This window comes from Cariama cristata, unplaced genomic scaffold (genome assembly GCF_000690535.1).
Source record: "Cariama cristata isolate BGI_N322 unplaced genomic scaffold, ASM69053v1 scaffold8479, whole genome shotgun sequence".
NCBI lineage: Eukaryota > Metazoa > Chordata > Aves > Cariamiformes > Cariamidae > Cariama > Cariama cristata.
This window is the reverse complement of record NW_009637354.1, coordinates 39909-60525: the sequence shown is the minus strand read 5'-3', so window position 1 is coordinate 60525 and position 20617 is coordinate 39909. Positions and strand designations below refer to the sequence as shown.

At 39.0% G+C, this 20617-nt stretch overlaps 1 protein-coding gene across 2 annotated transcripts in view; it reads left to right on the top strand.

The window, feature by feature from the left end:
- The first annotated feature begins 10326 nt into the window (after positions 1-10326).
- LOC104167898 (thioredoxin reductase 1, cytoplasmic) overlaps positions 10327-20617 on the top strand; it is a 26836-nt gene continuing 16545 nt past the window's right edge. Inside the window, exons 1-8 of one of the 2 annotated variants that reach the window (XM_009708295.1) lie at positions 10327-10398; positions 11579-11587; positions 12589-12702; positions 16065-16137; positions 16250-16369; positions 17179-17321; positions 17450-17565; positions 19340-19565. In XM_009708295.1, the coding sequence (XP_009706597.1) occupies positions 12616-12702; positions 16065-16137; positions 16250-16369; positions 17179-17321; positions 17450-17565; positions 19340-19565 (765 nt within the window). In that variant the 5' untranslated portion in view covers positions 10327-10398; positions 11579-11587; positions 12589-12615. Of the gene's footprint in view, positions 10420-11578; positions 11588-12588; positions 12703-16064; positions 16138-16249; positions 16370-17178; positions 17322-17449; positions 17566-19339; positions 19566-20617 lie in introns of both variants that reach the window. The other variant, XM_009708296.1, reaches the window with a different exon arrangement.

The following is a 20617-nucleotide window of genomic DNA, read 5'->3' as shown; positions in this document are numbered from 1 at the left end:
AAACCTAGTTCCTCTGGACAACGATGTATCTGCTGACACATAGTCAGAAATGAAGCCTGCATCTTAACAAGCTTTTTCAGCCTTGTGAAGCTGACTCATTTAGGCTAAATGACTTGAACGTATTGTTTGGGCTTTGGTTTATATGCTCCGCTGTATCTTTGATTTTTCAGTTTAAGACATTACCACTCCCTGCTGCCCATTCTACAACTCTGGCAGTGTAATTCTCCACGAAAGTTGGTTTAAACTGTGACATCAAGGTTTATATTTCGGCATCTAGGCAGTTTTGCATCTGGGGTGGTGGCATACCAGTGGATTATTATCTGAAACCCAACATCCATTTCCTGAAGGAACAAGTCAAAGTTTTTAATATCCAACAAGGACAAGAAATGAGGGGAGTTGTGGGTTCTGTTGAAGAGGTTGAATAGAAGATTAAAACCAAATAATTACAGAAATGTGAATAAAGATATATAATTTACTTTAAAACTGAAAGATAATTCAAATAAGCTAATTACTCATTGTTTAACTGACTCTCAAACATGAACAATCTTAAATTAACCCCTCTCTATTGTTAGTCATACCAGGCATCAGGGTTTTTTTTTTTTTGTATCTACATACATCTCATGGACAAGGTGTATTTAGAGTCTTGTGTAGCAGGAGGAAGAAATCGGACTGTTCCTAGCTGTAAGAATTTCTTAATTACTCTCTGGATCTATTACTACCCTTCCATCATTTTGTCAATGTGAATAATAAATTCAGAGGTATTAATTTGCCGTAGGTCTAAGGATGTTTAAAAAAGCAAACAGTAGCAAGCCTGCAGTGAGCAAAACTGGCAAGGAAAATGGTGGCTGGCACAGGAAAATGTAAAAATGTTAAGATAAAGTCCTTATATATATTTTGCATAACATACTATTAAATACATTCTCTTGTCCTTAGCTTCTGCTTTCAAAAAGGTTATCCTACAATCTTCAAATAGCATTCAGTTTACTTCAACCGTTGCATTTCACATATGCAGTATTTAGGACATTTTGTGGGTATAAAGGTATGAAAATTGGAATAACTCAAAAGATAATGCTTTTCCTGATTTTTTTTTTTTTCTCGTTAATTTATCTCCGCGCTACTTTAGTTATCTGTGGTATAAACATGCATTTTACTGCAGAAAGGATTAATGAGAAAAATCAAAACTGTACAATAAGGGGCTAAACTTACACATCTCAGAATTAAGATACCCTGAGTTGCAGCTTTTGCTTTATAAAACATATTATTTGTTTCTGTGAGACTCTACTTTGGTATCACCTCCAGTGCTGCTATTTTTTTCCCCCAGATCCTCATGCTAGTTGAATGTTATGAGCGGCTGTGTTTTCAGTTCAGTTTAACTTTCATGTAAGTTGAAGTTGCTCGGCTCCTTTCAGGACTGGGTACTCAGGACGTGGCACATGCTCACTGGTGCGCCTGGAAAGTTATAGTAGACTTGGAATGAAATTTGGGTTGGATTCTACAAAGGGAATTAACAAAGTATTGTTAAAATAATTGCTCCTCATTTTTAGTGCTAATATGAGAGCCTCTGAATACAGCATAACTGTGAGACAGAATAACAGGGGATCCACTTTGGTGGTCCTAGTTCTGTGCTGGAGTACAAACACCGATGGTGATTAAGTTGCATTGACATTTACATGTGGTGAGTGTGTGAGTAATGAGGCCCCAAATATTTTTATTTTTGCAGTATTTCCTGCAAATGTTTTGACCATATAATTTACATGTGAACTGCTCAGGTGTAAGAATAACAGATGTGTCATAGCACTCTTTGTGGAGAAGATTAGAGTGGGCTTGACTACTGGAGGTGATGTCATGGTTGCCCATGTTCTTCCTCTACCCTTGTTAACAGTTACGCCATCTGTTTGATTTCTGCTGTGAGCAGGAGCAGTGCTTGGCCCTCACAGCATATGGTACTGGTGCCCTTTTTTCCAGTCCATTGTTATGGTTTCTCTGTTTTCAAGACTTCCTTGGAGGTAAAACTGCACTGTTTGTTCCTGTCTGAAGGTTGTTCCTCCATTAAGCCCATCTTGGACATCCTTTGGTAGCGTGTCCTGCTATCATTTTGATTGTCCTTGTAGAAAACAAACCAAATACCAGATAAAATCATGTGCTGTGGCTTATTCAGTATGCTGAATTGGTAGCTTACTATTTTTTTTCCCCCACTGGTTTAAAGAGAGTGCACTTTACTACTGGTGTCTCCTGAGAAAGTTTGATCTTTGATGCCTCCTCTGGTTTTGATATCTGATTTTTTGATACCTCCGTGTTGTAATGCAGCTGCCTGCCAGTCTGTAGCACCTTGAGTCATTATTTACTGTGAAGTTCTTTTCCAGGGCTCCTTCATGTTTTCCTCACTGATACTTTCCAGTAACTTCCTTTTTTGAATGTGGTGTCACATTGTAGTTCTTCCTCGCAGAGCCATCCTTTAACTTGCCAAGCTGTAACTGATGCCATCTTCAGTTTGGTTTTACCTTCTGTTTTTCTTCCAAAAAGCTCATAGCTGTTGCTTTCCTTAGCGTATTGCTTTTCCTGTATGTACTTTTTGTGCCTTGCACTGTTGATTATGTAGTTGGACTTGTTTATGGTAAACCCTGTGGAACTGTGTCACCCCCTGTAATTTTTGGCTACCAGAACACTGTCTGTCCCACTGCTTTTATTTGCATAAAAGAGATACAAATGTAAATGAAGAAAGTAAGGCATGAAAATACTTATATTTCCATAGAAAATAATAGTAGTTTAGCCTAGTGTAGTCTTAGCTTTTCTTAAGAGTCTGCTAATGAACTGGTTTTACATGGTGAACTGAGATACCATCTCATTTCATCTTCTATTCTAGCAAACTTGCCTGTTTTACTCGTTGAGTCAGCTGCTCAGAGAGGAAAATGTTGTTTGTCGTGGTCACCTCATCTGTGTCCTGGCACTGCATCCCAGTATGGTGGGAAGGAAGCTCTTAACTTCCTTAACTCCTCCACTGTTTGCACAGCCTGACACAAAGCAAGTATGTCTCTGTAATTCTAGCTCACAAAAGTGTAACATATTTATTGTTTTCCACCCATCTTTTACAACCATTTCCAGCTAGACCTTTGTCAGAACCTGTATGCATCAGATTGGTTTGTCGTATCACTTAGGTGGCAAGAGAGTTTGGAGGGTAATGATCTGTTAGGTTATCCTGCTTCACTCACCTTGTAGAAATGCTATGTCATTATCTGCTGGGCTACTACAAGCAGGTTTAAATTCTTTCGCCCAAGTCCTTTTGTTTTTCAAAGACTTTGATTATTCTGGACTAGAGTAAGTGGGATTTTTTTTTTTCCCTGCCTGTGAAAAAAGCCCTGGATGGAGGGGAAAAAAAAAATAAATCGCAGACTTCTGAGCCATCTACCCAGGTCCTTTCTACAGTGCAGTACCTGCCTTAAACTTCATGCCCATTCTGGGAGATTGCCTGCAAAAAGCTTGTTTTCTTTTAACCATGTTCACCTTTAATACTGCCTTGTTTGACAAAAGAACGGATTGTGTATGAGCTGTTTTCCATTGTTTTTTTAATGTTCTCTGTGACTCAAATGCAACCCTGATTGCAAAGGGGTGTGTGGGAATGAATAAATGGCTTTAGTTGTGATGGAGACAATAAGGGCATGGCTGATGGTGGTAGGGACTAAAGAATGGCAGCAGCACCAGGAGATTCTGTTTCAGCCCTGCTGAGTACTGCTTCACCTCTATGTGCCTCTGGTGCCACACTTCTTTAAGTGTCGCTGGTGATACTTCCTCCTCTTGTCAGAGGGTTGTTTATTTACTGACTGGGGGGGGTGTGTGTGTGTGTGTGGAAGAGTAGCATGACAGTATTAATCACAGTTTGTGGGAGCCACAGGTTTGAGTTGGCCACAGGAATTTCAAGAAAAAAAATCAGGAAGCTCAGCATTTTCAGGTCATCTCAAATGAAGGGTGAGACAGTATGAGTGGCACTGTGAGCATGATACACCTACAGGTAGTCCTACCAGAAATCAGCTTCCTTTGTTTTGATTTGGATTAGACAAAGCATTATACTAATATGGGTAAATCCAAAAGCAACAGTGACTTTTGAAGGGAATAGACAAAAATCCATGTTAAAATTACTAGTATTGAAGATGATGTTTTTCATAGAGATTGCATTATATTAAGTTTTTCATAACCTAGTTAATTTAGTTCACAATGAAATAAAATGGAAGATGGAAGTGGTCAAAGATACCCAATTAATTTGGCATTACCTGCCTTTTTACTGAGGTGGAGACAATCTGAAGTTTACCTTTGTTTAATTTATACAGCTTGTTCTGTTTAAGTCAATAGAGTTTGTATTGTAGATGTTCTAGAAATATTTGAGGCCAGCATGTGATGTTGTGCTCACAAAACCCATCCTTATTAGTGCTAATTAGAGCAACCTGGCTAATTCCTATATGGTTTACTGTAAACAATTACATAAGAAAAGAGTAAAGGCTGAAGACTTTCTAAGGCAAGTACCAATTGTCTGATACTGCTAAAGACTTTGGTGGTGAGAGCATTACTAGGAAAGTCTGTGAGAAGGCCTGGGTCTTGTTGGAGTGGGGTTTCAATTTCCATAATTGTTATGGCAGAAACATGTCTTGTAGGACTTTTCATAACAAGCCAAGGAGTACAGTGATGCCCCTGTCGAAATCAGTAAAGTAAAATACTTTTTCATATTACACTTGGACTTTCGTGGTAACTGCATGGGTATCTAGGAAGCAAAAGGAAAAGAAATACCTGGAAGTAGGAATTACTTCTTTTGCTAGGAAATAGGAATTGAGCTCAATTTCAGAACCTCTTTTGCAGACTATCAGGATGTGACAGGTTATGAGCTTGAGCACCTAGTTGTATAGAGGCTGAGAAGGAGGTATTTTAGTTTTGAGCTTGTTGCCCTACGTTAACAACTCTTCTCATTCTTCTTGGATGCAAAGGTGGTGTGGATTGCAGCCCTCAAAATGCAGTGCTGACCTGTCCTGAGTGAAAAGCAGGTTGGATGATGTTGCTGAGTCAGTCCCTAGCTTTCTTTTTATTAGAAAATCGAGGTAAAAGGGGTGAATTTTGTCACTTAAGGCCTTTGTTTGGGTAGGAGGTTTTCCATTGGGTATAGAGGGCTTTGAATCAGGCCCTCAGATGTCACTTGAAAGTTTGTCTTTCGTTTGATCTGGCATTTGTCATTCCTCCATCAGTATTTCTTCTTCAGCTTGTTTTGTTTTTGTAATTCCTGCCCTGCTATGTAGAGGTTAGATTAAAAGTTCTCGGTAAATTTTTATTGTCCTTTGAGAAAACAGCACTGTGAAGCTTTCTGTTATTTTCTGCCTTTTTCATATGTTAACTGCATTTGATTTTTCTGAGAATGATGAGGTTTTTTTCTCCTCTGGCTTAAAGAAACACTTAGGTTGAAAAGTTCCCAGAAGAAAATTTGTATCTACATATTTTGGCACTTATGAAAATGCTTTTAAATGCCTTTTATTCTCAAATAGTTGTGGTAAGAAAGAATTTATGTTTTCATGAAGGAGATAGGTGCTTTGAAGTAACACTGCGGACTACAGTCCCGGACTCTGTTAACAGAAATCTATGCCAAAGCAGACCTCCCCAGTTTGTGTTTGTGTACCCTGTTTCAACTAAGTGCAAAGTTAAGTTATTCCACATTATGTCTTGATGTTGATCCCATGCATGTTTTAGTGGTATTGGTGAAGTGGTTTTGTTTGTTCCATGGTGAGCAGAACTTTTTCCTTGCAGGCTAAAACTATGAACCATACAGACTATATACAACTGTTGCAACTTTCTGCTTATATACGTAGGTGCAGAAGATGCTCTGAGGTAGGATCTTTCACCTTCTGGGTTTTGTTTTAATAATATTTGGTACTTAGAAGGGAAAGTAAAGATTTTACTCTACCTGTGTAATTTCTGTGCAATGACAGCACACACGGTGCTTTACACATAGTTAAGGACAAGTAGTTAATTTCAGAGAGAAGGGTAGAAGTACTTGTGATTGGGTGTAACGTATGTCTTGGTCCTGTGTGTAGACAGCAGGATTCAAGGCTCACATGTACCAGCCTTCAGAAGTAGCATTCATGCGACATCAGTAGTTCACTCTTACAGTCAAGAGCATTGTCAGCGAGCATTGAATTCTGTGTAAATTTCGTTGGGTTGGCCTGTCTTAACATTACTGACTTGTTACGGGTTCAGGCTTTGGCTGAGTTTGGGTGAGGAAGCAAATGTACCTCTAAGCTATCTTTATACTTCCTCTGACAGGGCAGCCAAGTGCTGAATCAGCACTTGGAAAGAAAGAGAATAGCCACAGGGCTGTGCTAGTTTATCCTGTCGAAGGTACCAGTGGTTCTTGGCCAGGATCAGCAGAGCACAGCACACGCGGCCCTTATCTAAGCAAGCCCTGACACATCTTCTACAATAGCCAACTCAGTTGCTTCTCTTGATTAGCTGTAAGGCTACAATGTGTCTCTGTCACAGTAAAAAATAAAGCATGTGAGGTAGGTTGAAGGTCTAACTTACACCAAAGTACAATTTCTAAGTATTATTTTTTAATTTCCACCCACTGATCCTGGCCCTCAGGGAGGTGTGGGTGTGTTGTGATTCCTGTAGGGGCAAAGGCAGCCTAAGAGGTTCTGATCCTTCCCTGTATTCTGCCCCAGGTTTCCATTCCTTCACAATTTTGTCAGCTCAGCTGACTGCAAGGCAACCTCTCAGCATGGATCTGTGATATGATCCAGGCTGGAGGTGTGTATTTTAATGGCTTAGGTTTTTTTCCCATTGTCATAATCTGGATGATGTAATGGCTCTGTTACCATCACTTCCAAGTGCTTTTTACACAACAGAGGAGGTGGTGACCTGTGTTGAAAGAGCAGAAATGAGCAAATCTAGAAGGAGGAAAAGCTGAAAGTTTCTCCACCTAAAAAGCTCACTTGATCGTAGGGTAAACATTTATTGTCATATGAAGTAGCCTGTACTTCTCAGATGCCTGAAGATAAGGCTGTAAAGCAAGTTACGTGCTTGTTCATAAGCATTACAAAATTAGAGGCATCTTCTGAACTACTGGAGTAGATACAGCCATTTTTTAATTACATTGTTTGTCAAAAATGTGAAGTTTGTTCCTGATGATAATGTCCTTCTGTGTGATAGAGAAAATCTAGGTAAATCAGCGAAGACCTTTGCCTGGAAGTGCCGCTTACAGTAGTTGAAGGGCAGGTGCTTTCCATGGCTCCCCACATCCCGCCTCGGCAGCCTGCTGGGTCCCTGGGTGGACGCTTTTGCAGAGTAAGGTGATTCTTATCCTGGAGCAGTTCTGCTTACGAAGCTGCTCCAGTCTGTTGTGTTGAGCTGGTGACGTTCCCACCTGGTCAAGGCCTTCTGAAACCAATCATGCCTTTTTTCACCCCTGCCAGAAGTTACGCAACTGACAGTCAAAAGTTCAGAGGCCTCTGTACCAGGGAGGACTTTGGTTTCTGAGGAGGCTCACTACCAATAAGGAAGGATATGGATTAAAAATGCCCTAGTTGTTTCACTGTTGGTTTTTTTTTTTTCCTCTGGTCAAGAAGTGGCAGTGAGGCTTAGTGTAGTCTGCTTCAGAAATGAATTCAGGTAAATGCTAAAAAGGTGGAGGTTTTTTGCTGGTTTAACAAGCTGCTGAGCAAAACTGGGAGTTTTGCTGCTACCAGCGAGAGAAATGTTGCTGCATCCTCTTCCTCCTTTCTGGTCTGTATGGGTATGCCTTCTGCCTGGCACCGGCTGCGGTGATTGTGGGATCCTTCCCTGAACTGGCTGAGCCTGTTAGACTGGTGGGAAGCTGTCCACATCTTTTCTTCTCCTGGGTTAGTTTTCTCCTAGGTTAAACAACATCAGTTGATTCAGGTCACGTAAGGGTCTGTTGGCTGCCAGAGCTGGTGCTGAGTGTGTGGACAGCAAGAAGAAGAAAAAAACCAGTGTAGTGGAAGAGAGTAGGCTTGTCCCCTTTTGGTAGTAGTGATTTGTTACATTGGTTCACCCCATGTCAAGGAGCACTTGGCAGGTCGTAGGGGAGGAGACACTCAACAGCCACCACCTTCTAGATTGGGACTAAGGATAACCAAAGATGGTGGTAGTGCAGAGTAAGAGCCTCACTGGATCTTCCTGCAGTGGCTGTGGGTTGCTACAGTCTTGCTGAAGTAACACTGATGCTTACAGGAAAAGAGAGTTGTCCTCACCGCTACATCTCTGAGGGTTATCCAGAGTGGATCCATGGTCCAGGTTCCCCTTAGCAGTCTCTCTGTGCAAAAAGGTGTCTGCTGATTGATTTCTGGAAAGTATCAATTCACCAGGTTATTGTAATTGCCGTTAATGGATGGAATTTTATGAAGAGCAAGCACGTGATGCACAGAGCACTTTCTGCTTTGTCATCCTGCCTGTGGCAGGTTGCCCGAACCAACAAGGGAGAGGCCCCTAGCAGCAGGAGCAGCCTGCGTACAAACTCTTTCAAGTTTCTGCCAGAGGTTATGGTTGCCTTTGGGTTTTGGGGCTGTTGCTAAAGCTAGGCACCTTTAGCACAGATCTACCTGAAAATAATTAGAGATGTTTATATAAATGCCTGTGTTGTCTAACAACTAGATTTTTATCTCATTGAAGATAATAGTTTTAGGTGAACATTCCTGAGATTGTTCAAACTTGTTATAGGAATAAAATATAAGACTTCAGTTGCTTCAGGTCCATGCAGGACTGTAGCTTTGATAATATGTTGAAGAAAAAAAATTTCCTTTGTGAAGATTGTGACCAGTGTTCAAAACCTGTGTTCTTGATTTTCTTTTTTACATGCGTGTGTATATACACAGATTAATTCCTGCGTTCCTTCCCCAAGCTAGAATAAGCCAAGTATTATCCATCACTAATATTACTGTTAACTATTGTGTAATGATTCTGATCTTTAAACCCCTTTACCAACATCAGGAAAGTACTCTTCCGAATACCTTTGTGAGATAAAGGTATTTTGTCACCAAGTTTCACAGAAGAAATTGGAGATTACAAGATTACAGACCAATTTTCAATGACTGCCTTTTTGCCTTTATGTGCATGTGTGTATGTGAATGCTCTTGAGATTTGTAGGCTCAGTGCCCAAGGAATGTATACGCATTCAGTATGGCTGTTTGTCTAAATATGTGCACGTGTTGGAGTTTGCTAATTAATGCTGGTTATGCAGTGCCAAGTATGTGTGTGATTAAGTACAAACAAGCGTGTACTGACCCATTTATTGGAAATTAAGCTTAATGTAACTCAGAGTAAGGTGGAGGAAGGCAGAACTGGTAATAGCTTCCAGTGAAGTATTAGATTTTCTTCTTTTCCCCTGCCATATCAAATAAAGTATCACCATGTGTGAAGATGTTAATTTTTTCCTTTCTACTAATATGCTTAACCTTTTCTATTGGAGAGATCTATATCTCTCTATATATTAAGCATTGGAACAGACTCCCCAGGAGGTGGTGGACTCACCATCCCTGGAGGTGTTCAAAAAATGTTTAGACATGGTGCTTCGAGACATGATTTAGTGGGCATGGGGGTATTGGGTAGAAGGTTGGACTTGATGATCTTTGAGGTCTCTTCCAACCATAATGATTCTATGATTCCAATATATATGTAAAATCAATTATGACCAGTGGGCAAACAGATCTTTTCCAGACTTTAGAGTACATTTATTTAGAGGATTTCATAGTATGAGCAATACCATATGGCAGAAATTATTTGGGGGGAGGAGAGTTGCATGGTAAAAACAATTATATCAATAAGTTGAACTGAAAGAAGTTTCCAGGGAACTAATTGCAGGAGAAAAATAAAAACTTTTAATTCAGTTTAAAAAGTACAAGACTGAAAAAAAATGACAGCAAATCACCATAAGAAAACCACTTTCTGGGCACAAAATGTAAAAATCATCATTTTCCTTTAAGAATGAACTTTCAGGCTTAGCCACAGCAAATCTTATTTCCTTGCTTTGTTCCAAGTGTATTGTTGGATTGGCAAAAACTACTGAAATCCCAGCCAACTCTTGTATGGGATTTTATTAAAGATAAAAATATAGCAAGTCATCCTAACGTTGCAGATGTGACTCATCATCGCCTTAGGAAACGCTCCCCTGAAACAGGCATGCCGCTGATGAGGAAGCGATGAAGCCGCCAGGCCACGCCCCTAGACAATTTCGCTTGAGGAGCGCAGCCTTCATAAAGGACGTCTCTCTAGACATTATGTTATTTTATTCTTTATTTCACAGAGGGAGCACGGAAGCTGCAAGAAGGGCAGTGCGAAATAACGGCAGAAACTTCACAGCCAGTTGTTTTTGTACAGAAGAAGCAAATAGGAGATCATGATAAAACTTTAAAGGTAGGGGGAGATAATTTTAAAGTCTATAACTTAGTTTTAACATTTAAAAATAATAAGAGTGTAGGCTTTCTTTTAAAAATTGCAGTTCTTGGGAGAAGAATAGATGAGAACTGTTTTCAGGATGGGATCATGGTCATGAACAAGTTCCCCTGGTAAATGGGATGCAGAGCTTGTCAAGATCCTGGCTGCTCTGGATCTAGGGGTTCTAGGAGGTGGTTTCAGGGAGGAAGGTTGTAATCTACTTTGATCTAAACTTTTAATGTGTTTTCAAGAAGAATGATTATGAAGAACTAAAGAAAAATGAACCAAACAGTAGGGAATAATAGCTGGAGTTTCTTAATCCATGGGGACACAGAAAGCATTGTTCTTGAAAGAAAAAAGAAAAAGTAGCATGGTATAGGTAGTGATCTAAGCAAATTTCATGCGTAGGTATTGTGGTTTCTTTACATGCATCATAAAGATACCGTTCTTGGTAGTTGGTCTGATGACTGTGTGGGAGTTAGTCTGCGCTTAAGCTTCACACCATCCTGTTGCCACTGAGTAAAAAGAAGGTGTGCTTTGGAAAAGAATGGCACGCTTTCTCCAATTTGATGTCCCTAAATATCAATAAAGTGAAACTGCATATCATAATACAATATATGGTTCTTTTTCACTCTTACTCTGATTGCAGTAGGAAGTTTGAGCCTGGCCACTGGCCATGTTAGAAAAATAGAAAAAAGGGGAACCAAGCACAAAGAAGATTCAGTGGTAGGGGTATATATTGGGGTGGCGGAGCAGAGGAGAAGAGGAAGGAAGATGAGGTATTTTTGGATGTCTTCATGACAGCCACAGATGTTTTCTAGGTTTTGTTTCTACTATTAACATGCTACTCAGGGTTATGAAATACGATTAAAATGTAACTTTCTACAGGCAGATGTGCAGTCTGAATTTCTGCTGACATTGCTGTGTAATTGGCTGAAGGGATAGGGGATTTTTTTGTCAGTGATGTGGCTGTGCTGGTAGACACAGTTATACGTACAGAGAGAGGATAACCTAACGTCAGAGGAAGGCAACAGTAGCGTGCGTTGAACACAAAGGGCAGCTTAATGCAAAAAAAAATTAAGATGAAAAGAGAAGGGAAACTTCTTAATTTTTTTTTTTCTTTTATTTGCTGTGACTATTTCAGTAGTACTGAATCAAGTCCTACCTAGTTAGGCAGATAGAAACACTTGAATAAAAGCGAGCAGACTTGTAAGGTGACTTAAGTATGGGTTTCTTTACTTTTTTGATCTTAAAAGTATGGTCATGACTTTAGTTGGTACTCACTGATCTACCACAGCTGAGGAATCTGATTTTTACTCACTTCAGGTCTTGTCCTGCAGTTTGAGAGGCACTGAGAAATTTGCCAGCAACTCCAAAGGCTTGAAGGTCTGAAACCTTGATAAATTGGAGCTTTGCAAATTAAGTACAAAGGCTCATTTTAGAAAGAGTATATGAAGACAACGCAATGTTCTTTGTGGCATACAGCTGTCAAAATTTTAGGACTTATGGGTTGTTTTTCTATGATAATAGTCATCTGATTAAAAAAAATAATAATCTCTTGTGAAACTGTAGTAAGCACACTTGATCCATTTGACACCAGAGTTAGTTCCAATGTTAAACCAAAGCAATAATAAACACAGGTATGTTACAAAAATGTGGTTTTCAGAAATTATTTTCTTTATTCAGTTCTGTTCATTCGGTTGGTAAGGCTGGTAATTGCAGATTATTACAATGTTGTATATGATTGTTGTATTTTCCGACTAATATATGTAGGAGGAGGGGAAAAAAGCTAATTAGGAAAGTCCAGGGCAGATGAAAAGACTAAAATAAATTAAAGGAATGCCTGTGTCAGCAGGTATGTATCTCATCCTGGAGCACACAGTATGAGGAAGCACGTGAGTTGTCTTGATGTGGAAAACTAAGCTCTGCAAGGAAACCTGGGGCTCCAACGAACAAGAAAATTCGTAGTTCAGTATCTAATAGGTACTGATCTATTCAAGGATGGATTAAGAAGACGAAACTTTAAAAAGCCAATTAAAAGCGTAGCTCAGAAAATTCAGATGCACTTATGTTCCCTTATCACAGTATTTGCTGCTGAAAATACTAATCTTTGAGGTAATGTTTCAATGTTCTCTAATCCTTTTTGTTTTCTCTGTTCATGCACATAAGGAAGGCAAGCCTGAGGAACTGGTGGAAATGAACGGGCATACGCCAGTGCTGCATTCCTACGACTATGATCTCATTGTCATTGGTGGGGGCTCAGGTGGTCTGGCAGCTGCCAAGGTATGAGAGATAAAATACAGATCTATACTTTCCTTGTAAGTAGGTGGGTGACAACCTCAACGTCATGGATCTGGGTATCTTTAAGACTGTAGGGACAAAACATTTCTGCCTCATCAGTGGGATTTCTTTTGAGGTTAGCCCCAGTTATACAATATTCTTTTCCTTATGTTCTGAAGAAGAAAAACATAAAAATGTCAGTTAATTGAATGAAACTTGATCCCCACTAGTGGAAGATGATGCTATTGGGAAAGAGCAGGTAGATAACAGGGTTTATTAGTAATTCAATTAAAATTCAACTCATAACTGAAGAAGTTTTGAAAACTAATCAAATTAACATCAGAAGATTTCTAGTTTTATCTGAAAGTAGTATCTGCTCAGAAATAGTTGTGTATGTTGTTTTAATTCTTGGCAATGGGGGAGGTTTTTGTGATTTGTGAGCTCACATACTTGTGTAAATGGAGATTTTGCCTATGCTTAAGCAGAGTTAGGATCTCAGCCTTCCTTTCTAGGGTCTGTAGCCAAATACTTTATGATTTTTGGTTAGGATATTGCTTTTAGAAGCATATCTAGAATTAATTAAAAGAATTCACAGTGGTGCGGAATATAGCAGCTCTTAGAGTTGTCATTATCCCAGATATTTGAAACTCGCTGAAATTTAATGTAAGTCAGTAACTGTCCTGTACGTCAGTAGTTTAGGCACATTTTGCCTCTTCTTACTGTGGTAGAATTAATTATTTAGAAATGAAGTGAGCATTCCTAGAACTAAAACTATTTTGTTGCTCAAGACCTGGAGCTGGATTATGCCATCAGACAGGAGGCGTTTCTTTTGTTCTTGAGAAGTGGAGGAGGTCACTGAGGAGTGAAAGAAAATGAGGAGAAATATTTCAGCATAGCGTTGGATTCACACTGAAGCTTGGTCCCTTAGAAGAACTTCTGTTACAATGGAAGAGTGCAGTGCTGAGTGGTGGATTGTAATTTGCCATGTGTCCATCATCTATTTTGGTAGTTTACTGCTTTCCCATTGATAGGGTCAGTATTGTCATGGCGTAGGATGGAAGATAAGATCTATAAAAATTCCGAGAACTTGCGAAGAGAAGCAGACACTGGTTTTCAGAGGATGGGGATGTTTTAGGACAGAAGAGAGTAACAAGAGTGAAGGTGAGCTTGCAGAAATGCAAAACCAGTTTGCAGTAATGAAAAGCCATCTGTTGAAATTTCCATAAGGATACTGCTCTGCTTTGTTGTATACGTATGCTAGGTAGTGAAGCTACAGTAGTGATGTTTATTGCATCATTTTTCAGCTGTGGGACAGAAAAGATGTGTAGCTAGGTAGATAAATTGCCTTATTCCTTCAGCTCGGTGTATAAAGTATATTGCTTCTTAGTGTTCTCAAGTGATTGTAGAGTAGGGCAGAAGTCAATAGATCAATAAAGTCAACATCACTATCAGTAGTAATGTGTGTGTTTCAAATCAGTTTCATGAAGTTGAAGTGCAACTGTTTTACGTGTAAACTTCTGACTTAGATTATTCAGATTTTTTTAGTGAGTTAACAAACAGTGCTTTAAAAAGCAGAACAAAAGGAAAAAAAACCAAACCAAAACTACACAACTCTTAATCCAAGTTCTAGATATCTACACCCAGGTTTGCAGCAGTTTAACTAGGTTGATTAAAAGCGTGCTTTTAACTATGACACGTGCAACTTTGTGTGCGTGTCTTTCTTTTCCTCTCTGTATTGTGCTCAGAGCTTATTATTTTGAAGGCATGTCTCCATGGTGAGTGCAAACGCTGCCAAGCTGACTCAGTGCAACTCAGCTGCAGACCCAGACCAAGGTGCCAGGCCAATACTATCAGTTCACACAGAACAGCTTTAAGCAACCTGCTTGTGTCCATGCAGCACTGCGCTGAACCCAGTAATGTTTGAAAGCCTACAGGTCAGGTTTTGTTACTGTAGGCATATCACTGTGCAGAAGTGGTTATATCTGTTTGTGATCTCTACTGAGGAGACAACGCAATGCTCTGCTGTATTCTGTGAGCGTATAGCTGAGCGTAAGCTTGGGAATCCATGTGTTCTAGTTAGCTAACACTAGTAAAGCTCTTTTGAGCTGTGTATAAGAGTTGTCATTATAAAAGGGCATTAATAACGCATCTCAGTCCCTAAGCACCGTTCTAAGGAACTTTCTCGGAGGTGCTACTAATGCATGGAAATTAGCCTCTGGGCCAAACCTGACTTTCATCAGAAGCAGAAATCCAGTACATTAATATTTTCCAGAGGTGTGTACAGCCTGCATTGTTTGAAATGTGATTTGTATTTTGCATGAAGTAAGAGGCATTTAAAATTGAAATTCTGATTGTCAACTATTTGGATTAACAAGTATTACTGGTAACATAATGCTGAAGGCTATTCAGCTCCTCCCAAACCAAACCCAAGGCCTTAGGTTAATATCCTGTGCCTGTAGTTGTTATTACTTACATATCTAAGAACTCATCATGTGATGCAGCACGGTTGAGGTTACTCCAAGTATCAAAGTTATTTTACTGTATTTAATGAGGGAATCTGTTGTTATTGTTTCTCAGCTATGTAGTGCTTACTTAAGTCTTTTTCTCTGGTACAAGTTATTGCTGTTGATTTTTGCCTTTTTCTTAAAAGGCACAAAGGGTACAATGGAATCAGTATAGAAATTCCAGTTCTCAGTATCATTTACACACCTTGATGGTAGATTTGCTAATGAAACCTCTCAGGGGGAATGTCATGAAATAAACCATCACTTTTCTAGTCTGGATGACATCTGCACATCCTGACAGTAAAGACAACTTGCCACAGGTTGACTAGCTTGAAGAGCAAGAGGTGATCCTGACAACTACAGACTGTACTCAAAATTGGATATTCCCTTCTACTACAGGAAAAAAGAATGGATAAGCACAGTTGTGATGCTTGGCCACATAACTGCTTATGTCATTGTGTGATCTGGTTTCAGATAAGTGTTTGAGAAAGCATCTTTGAAGGGAAAACTGGATTAATGAAGAATTTGTTAAATATGTTAAAAGTGAATGGCATGTTGGGAAATAGTGTGAACAAACTGACAGGATGGAGGACAGAAGAGGAGATTTGACTCCCAGTCTTCTGTGTATCAACTGGTGCCATGCTGTTGGATGAATGCCTATTTTTTTCCTTTCTTTCCCCTCCCCACTGAGCGCACAGATTAATTCAGAAGATTAATTACTGTCTGGCTCTTCCCTTGCAAATCCTTCTTTTTTTACTTAATTAAAAGTCACAAAGCTTTTCAGCAATGCATGATATTGTCATCTACTCCAAATTTAACCTCTAATATTTAGATACATATCTTATGTAATTTGTTTTGCAGGAGGCTGCCAAATATGAAAAGAAAGTCATGGTGCTGGACTTTGTCATGCCTACACCTCTGGGAAACTCATGGGGTAAATTTCTCTTCATCACAAACCTGTTATAAAGGAGCCTTACTCAGAGACTCTGATTCTCCTTTGAGATCAGCCACACTGATGTGAAAAACACATTCTGTTCCTTCCTCAGGTCTTGGAGGAACGTGTGTAAATGTGGGCTGTATACCTAAAAAATTGATGCATCAGGCAGCTTTACTAGGACAAGCCTTGCAAGATTCACGCAAATTTGGATGGCAGTTTACAGAAGAAGGTAAAGGAGGAGATCACTTTTTTGCAGTTTTGTCATTTGTGCTGAAAATCCAGAGGTTCTTTTCACAATCAAGTGCTTGTTGCACTTAAGCATGTGCTGACTTTAAGAATGTGAGGCAACTTCAGAGAGATTACACATAAACTTAAGTGTTTTTCAAGTCTAAAGCCATGGGGCTTATTGCCTTGCAATGTTTGATCTGTTTATTAACAGCTTCTGATTATGTTAATATTTGATCAGATTGCTGTGTGAATAAAAGCAATAAGGTACTACTCCATTTCTGAATGTAACGCAACATCTAAGGGAATACCCCAGAATGTCCCCTGTTCGAAACTTCCTCATAATTGCAGGCAAGGATTTCCTTTCCTTCAAGCTCTGTCACTACTATGTAAGAAGATGAATTTTACTTTATATTGGCTCTAATGTGCATGATTGGTTATAGGGTTGGGATTTTTTTAGGGTGTAATCCATGTTGTAAGGAACATGAAGAGGGACCTCTCAGAGATGCATAGTCTTCATTTGTTAAGCAATGTCACCTGCTCACAGCGTGTGTCAGTAGAAAACTATTGATAGTGCAGTATGTCTAAATTTTCCATGTTTTAAGTCATGTCTGTTCCACTGTGACCTCTCATGTTGTCTATGCTGATGTAATTCTTTGAATTTCAGTAAAGTTACCCTGGAATGAAAAAGGAATAAGACAAATGTGACCCGGTCATAAAAAAAAGAAAATCTGTCTGAGCATACAAGGTTTGCTGTGGAAAAAGAAGAGCTCACAGGCTGAAAGATGAGACTTTTTCTTTTGTTTCTAACAGTCAAACACAACTGGATGACTATGACAGAATCTGTTCAGAATTACATTGGTTCACTGAACTGGGGCTATCGGGTTGCACTGAGAGAGAAGAAAGTCACGTATGAGAATGCATACGGAGAATTTGTTGGGCCACACACAATTAAGGTACTCCCTAGCTATGTTTAGTGGATCTTCCTATAGTGCTTTCTGCATAGAGATGCTTTTCAAATAGAATAATTTTTCCCTTGGTAGGACTGCAAAATACTCACTTTGGACTAATACTTTGTCCACAGGCAACAAATAAAAGAGGAGTTGAGAAGCTGTACACAGCTGAGAGATTTCTCATTGCCACTGGTGAACGACCACGCTACCTGGGTATACCTGGAGACAAGGAATACTGCATTAGCAGGTAAAAACAGATAGAAATATGCAGTCATTCACCGTGTGCAAATGCTTCACCTGTAAGAGAAAGTGGTGAAGCATGAGCGTGGCTGCTTGGTTGCTGGTTTGCTTTCCTATGTAACTTTGTTTTAGGTGAAAGTAAGCACAGGAGGATAGCTATAGACAGATTTTAAGGTGCCAAAAACATTGGTGTCTAGTAGACACCGCAAGACTGTGGGTGGCTGGCTAAGATGGTTCTGTTTCTGACTGATAACGGCAGTAACCGAGAATACTGTAAATCATGTGCATGTGCATCATAAAATAAATTCGTCAGCTCTGCCATGGTTACCAGTACACCCATTTCCTCTGTATTTCTTACGATCTTTCAGTTCACATAGTGGAATTTTTGTGGTAATGAAGAGCACAGTCTGCTTGGAAGAAACCTCCCTGCTCAAATATCAAGGAAAACGGGAGTTGCAAAGCAGTTGATTTTGTGAAGCTGGTAGAAATGTATCTGTCTTCATGCATTGATGCAGTCTTGAAACTCAACCCAATTTTTTTCTAGCTACTCAGTGACGTTAATTCAGCTTTTGGGAAAACCGATTTCAGATGTCTGATTAATTGATAAGACCAAGCAATTCTAGCACAATTTTGACCAAAAAAATGTGATATACAGATGGAATGTGTTTGCATATCAGAGTAACTTTTAAGTTACTTAATGTAGAAGCAGAGGTTGGAATTACAGGCTTGCAAACCTACAGTAATGAAATAAATAACCAGCATAATCCCTGTGAAACCACACCACCATGTTGTTTCCCTTCTAATAAGTAGTAGTGAAATTAAAGGTAACAGATAATATAGCCTGTAAAGTGGTGAAAATAACATTGAGGTGAAAGAGTCAGGTATGCCAGAGTTAAAGACTATCAGATTGAGGCTGGCTGTGTAATCTTCACTGGGTTCCCTGGGGGTTAGGAACTATGATGTAGCCTTTAATTACACAATCACATTTTATTCCACCATCACATTTGCAGAGAGCATCTTTGTTTAGTCTTTGTAGTTGTTGGCTGAGAAAGGGACACTTATTCTAGATTTAAATCTTTGGAGAACTGCATTGCCAAACTCTGCCTAAGTCTCTGCTGAGCAAGTGTGATGCCTTCATGAGTTCCTGCTTCCTTGAGAAGGCCTGATTTTATAGCCTAGGTCCAAACTGTGGTAGAACTGACACAGCTTGATGAAGCAGTTGAAAGAAATGGAAAGCAGGCAAATAAACGTTTCCTGTAATTTTGTACTTCTGTCTGTGCCTGTTACTGTGGTTTGTGTTAATTTGTTTTATTGTCTGTGTATATTTGGCACTGTGTATAATGCTTTAGTAAAAGGATAAGTCTTCAAAGTGAAAATAGTATTTTTATCTTAAAGCTGAATCCCTTCCTCTTCCTTTTAGCTCTCAGGAGCTAAGATTTGCAGCAAAATACTTGAAGCAAGATTCAGAGAAAAAAAGTAACCTACGTTTTTTAACCGTTTGTTCTAAGTTTCTGTAAAAAAAAAAAAAAATCCTCAAAATTTTCGTGGTGATTCAGAATTTTCATACTTCTTTTTTGTGTGTACTCCTAATTAGAACTTTTTAATCTGTCATGTGCTAATCTTGTATTCCAGCTGAATTTCCAAAAAATTGTTGGATTTTTAGTGAGCAGGAAGAAGAATAAAGTCCTTTTCTTACAGAAGAAATTAGATAAATATAAGCACAGTACATTCTTCTGGTTGTCTCTAATTTTCTTTTCTTTTTTTCCCTCTTTTTTTACCAGTGATGATCTTTTCTCTCTGCCTTACTGTCCAGGGAAAACCCTGGTGGTTGGAGCTTCCTATGTTGCCTTGGAATGTGCGGGATTTCTTGCAGGTCTTGGATTAGATGTCACTGTAATGGTGAGATCCATCCTCTTAAGAGGATTTGACCAGGATATTGCAAACAAAATTGGCGAATATATGGAAGAACATGGAATCAGCTTTATTAGGGAGTTTGTGCCGATCGAGGTAGGCTCAAAGTGGTATATGACTACACTTGATTGCAATATACTTATCATAACATTTTAAAATGTAAATTATTTTAGTGAATACAAAAGTTGAATTGGCAATACAGGATCTGCTATGATATAGTATGGGTTAATTTTTTTTTAAAGTGATTAAGTCCATGAATCTTATGTAATTGAAAGGTACAATTTAGTCTTATTATTAAAATTTTCTGAGGCTCCAGAAGTCATTGTTTTTATCAGAGTTAGTTGGGTTAGTATATGTTGCATTAAAAATGCTGTTACTCCTGCTCATCCTGGTCCTGCGAATGTTGAATATACTTAAATTCAGCAATTGTCCTGAAATCTGTGAAACTTCTGACAGGCTCATGATTAAGCAGATACATAATTTCCTGTAAGATCAGGGCCAGTGCATCACAAATAGTCATATTTTTCATTGCCAGTTCTCAAATTCTCAACCAGAAAATACTGCAGAAAAATACTACAGCAAATGTGCCCAGGACCAGTGGGCTATCCAGAAAAGTAAATGGGCTTTAGAAGTACCCATCTATATCCTTTACTTGGTAGAGTCCTTAAATACTTGCTCAATTTTCATCGAGTTCAGTAGGAGTACTCGTGCAGCTAGTTATGTACGTGTATAGGAAAATTCAGATTGAAAAGCAGATTAGATAAGATCTGGAGCTTTTCTAATGTAAAATTGCCTTATCAAAGACTTCAGAGCGTGCTAAAAGTATTTTTGTTAATATTTTTTTCACAATAATTAATGCTTAATTATTATAAAATGGGAAATAATGTATTAAGCAGTTTTCAATTTGGCGTTAAGCCAGCATGTTACCGAGTGTAACACTTTGGGGATTAAAGCATTAAATTGAGTGAAAACTGTTCATTTTCACCTTTAGCAGTATCAAGAGTAGCTTAAGAATAATCTTGCCAGTTATCATGCTGTGGATCTGACCCTCTCTCACAGAGTGTAAGAGATTTGCTGTGAGAAGTCAAAGTGGATGTTTCAAGGAAGTTTTGTTTTTATGCATGTTTGCGTTGCAGAAACCCCACGTT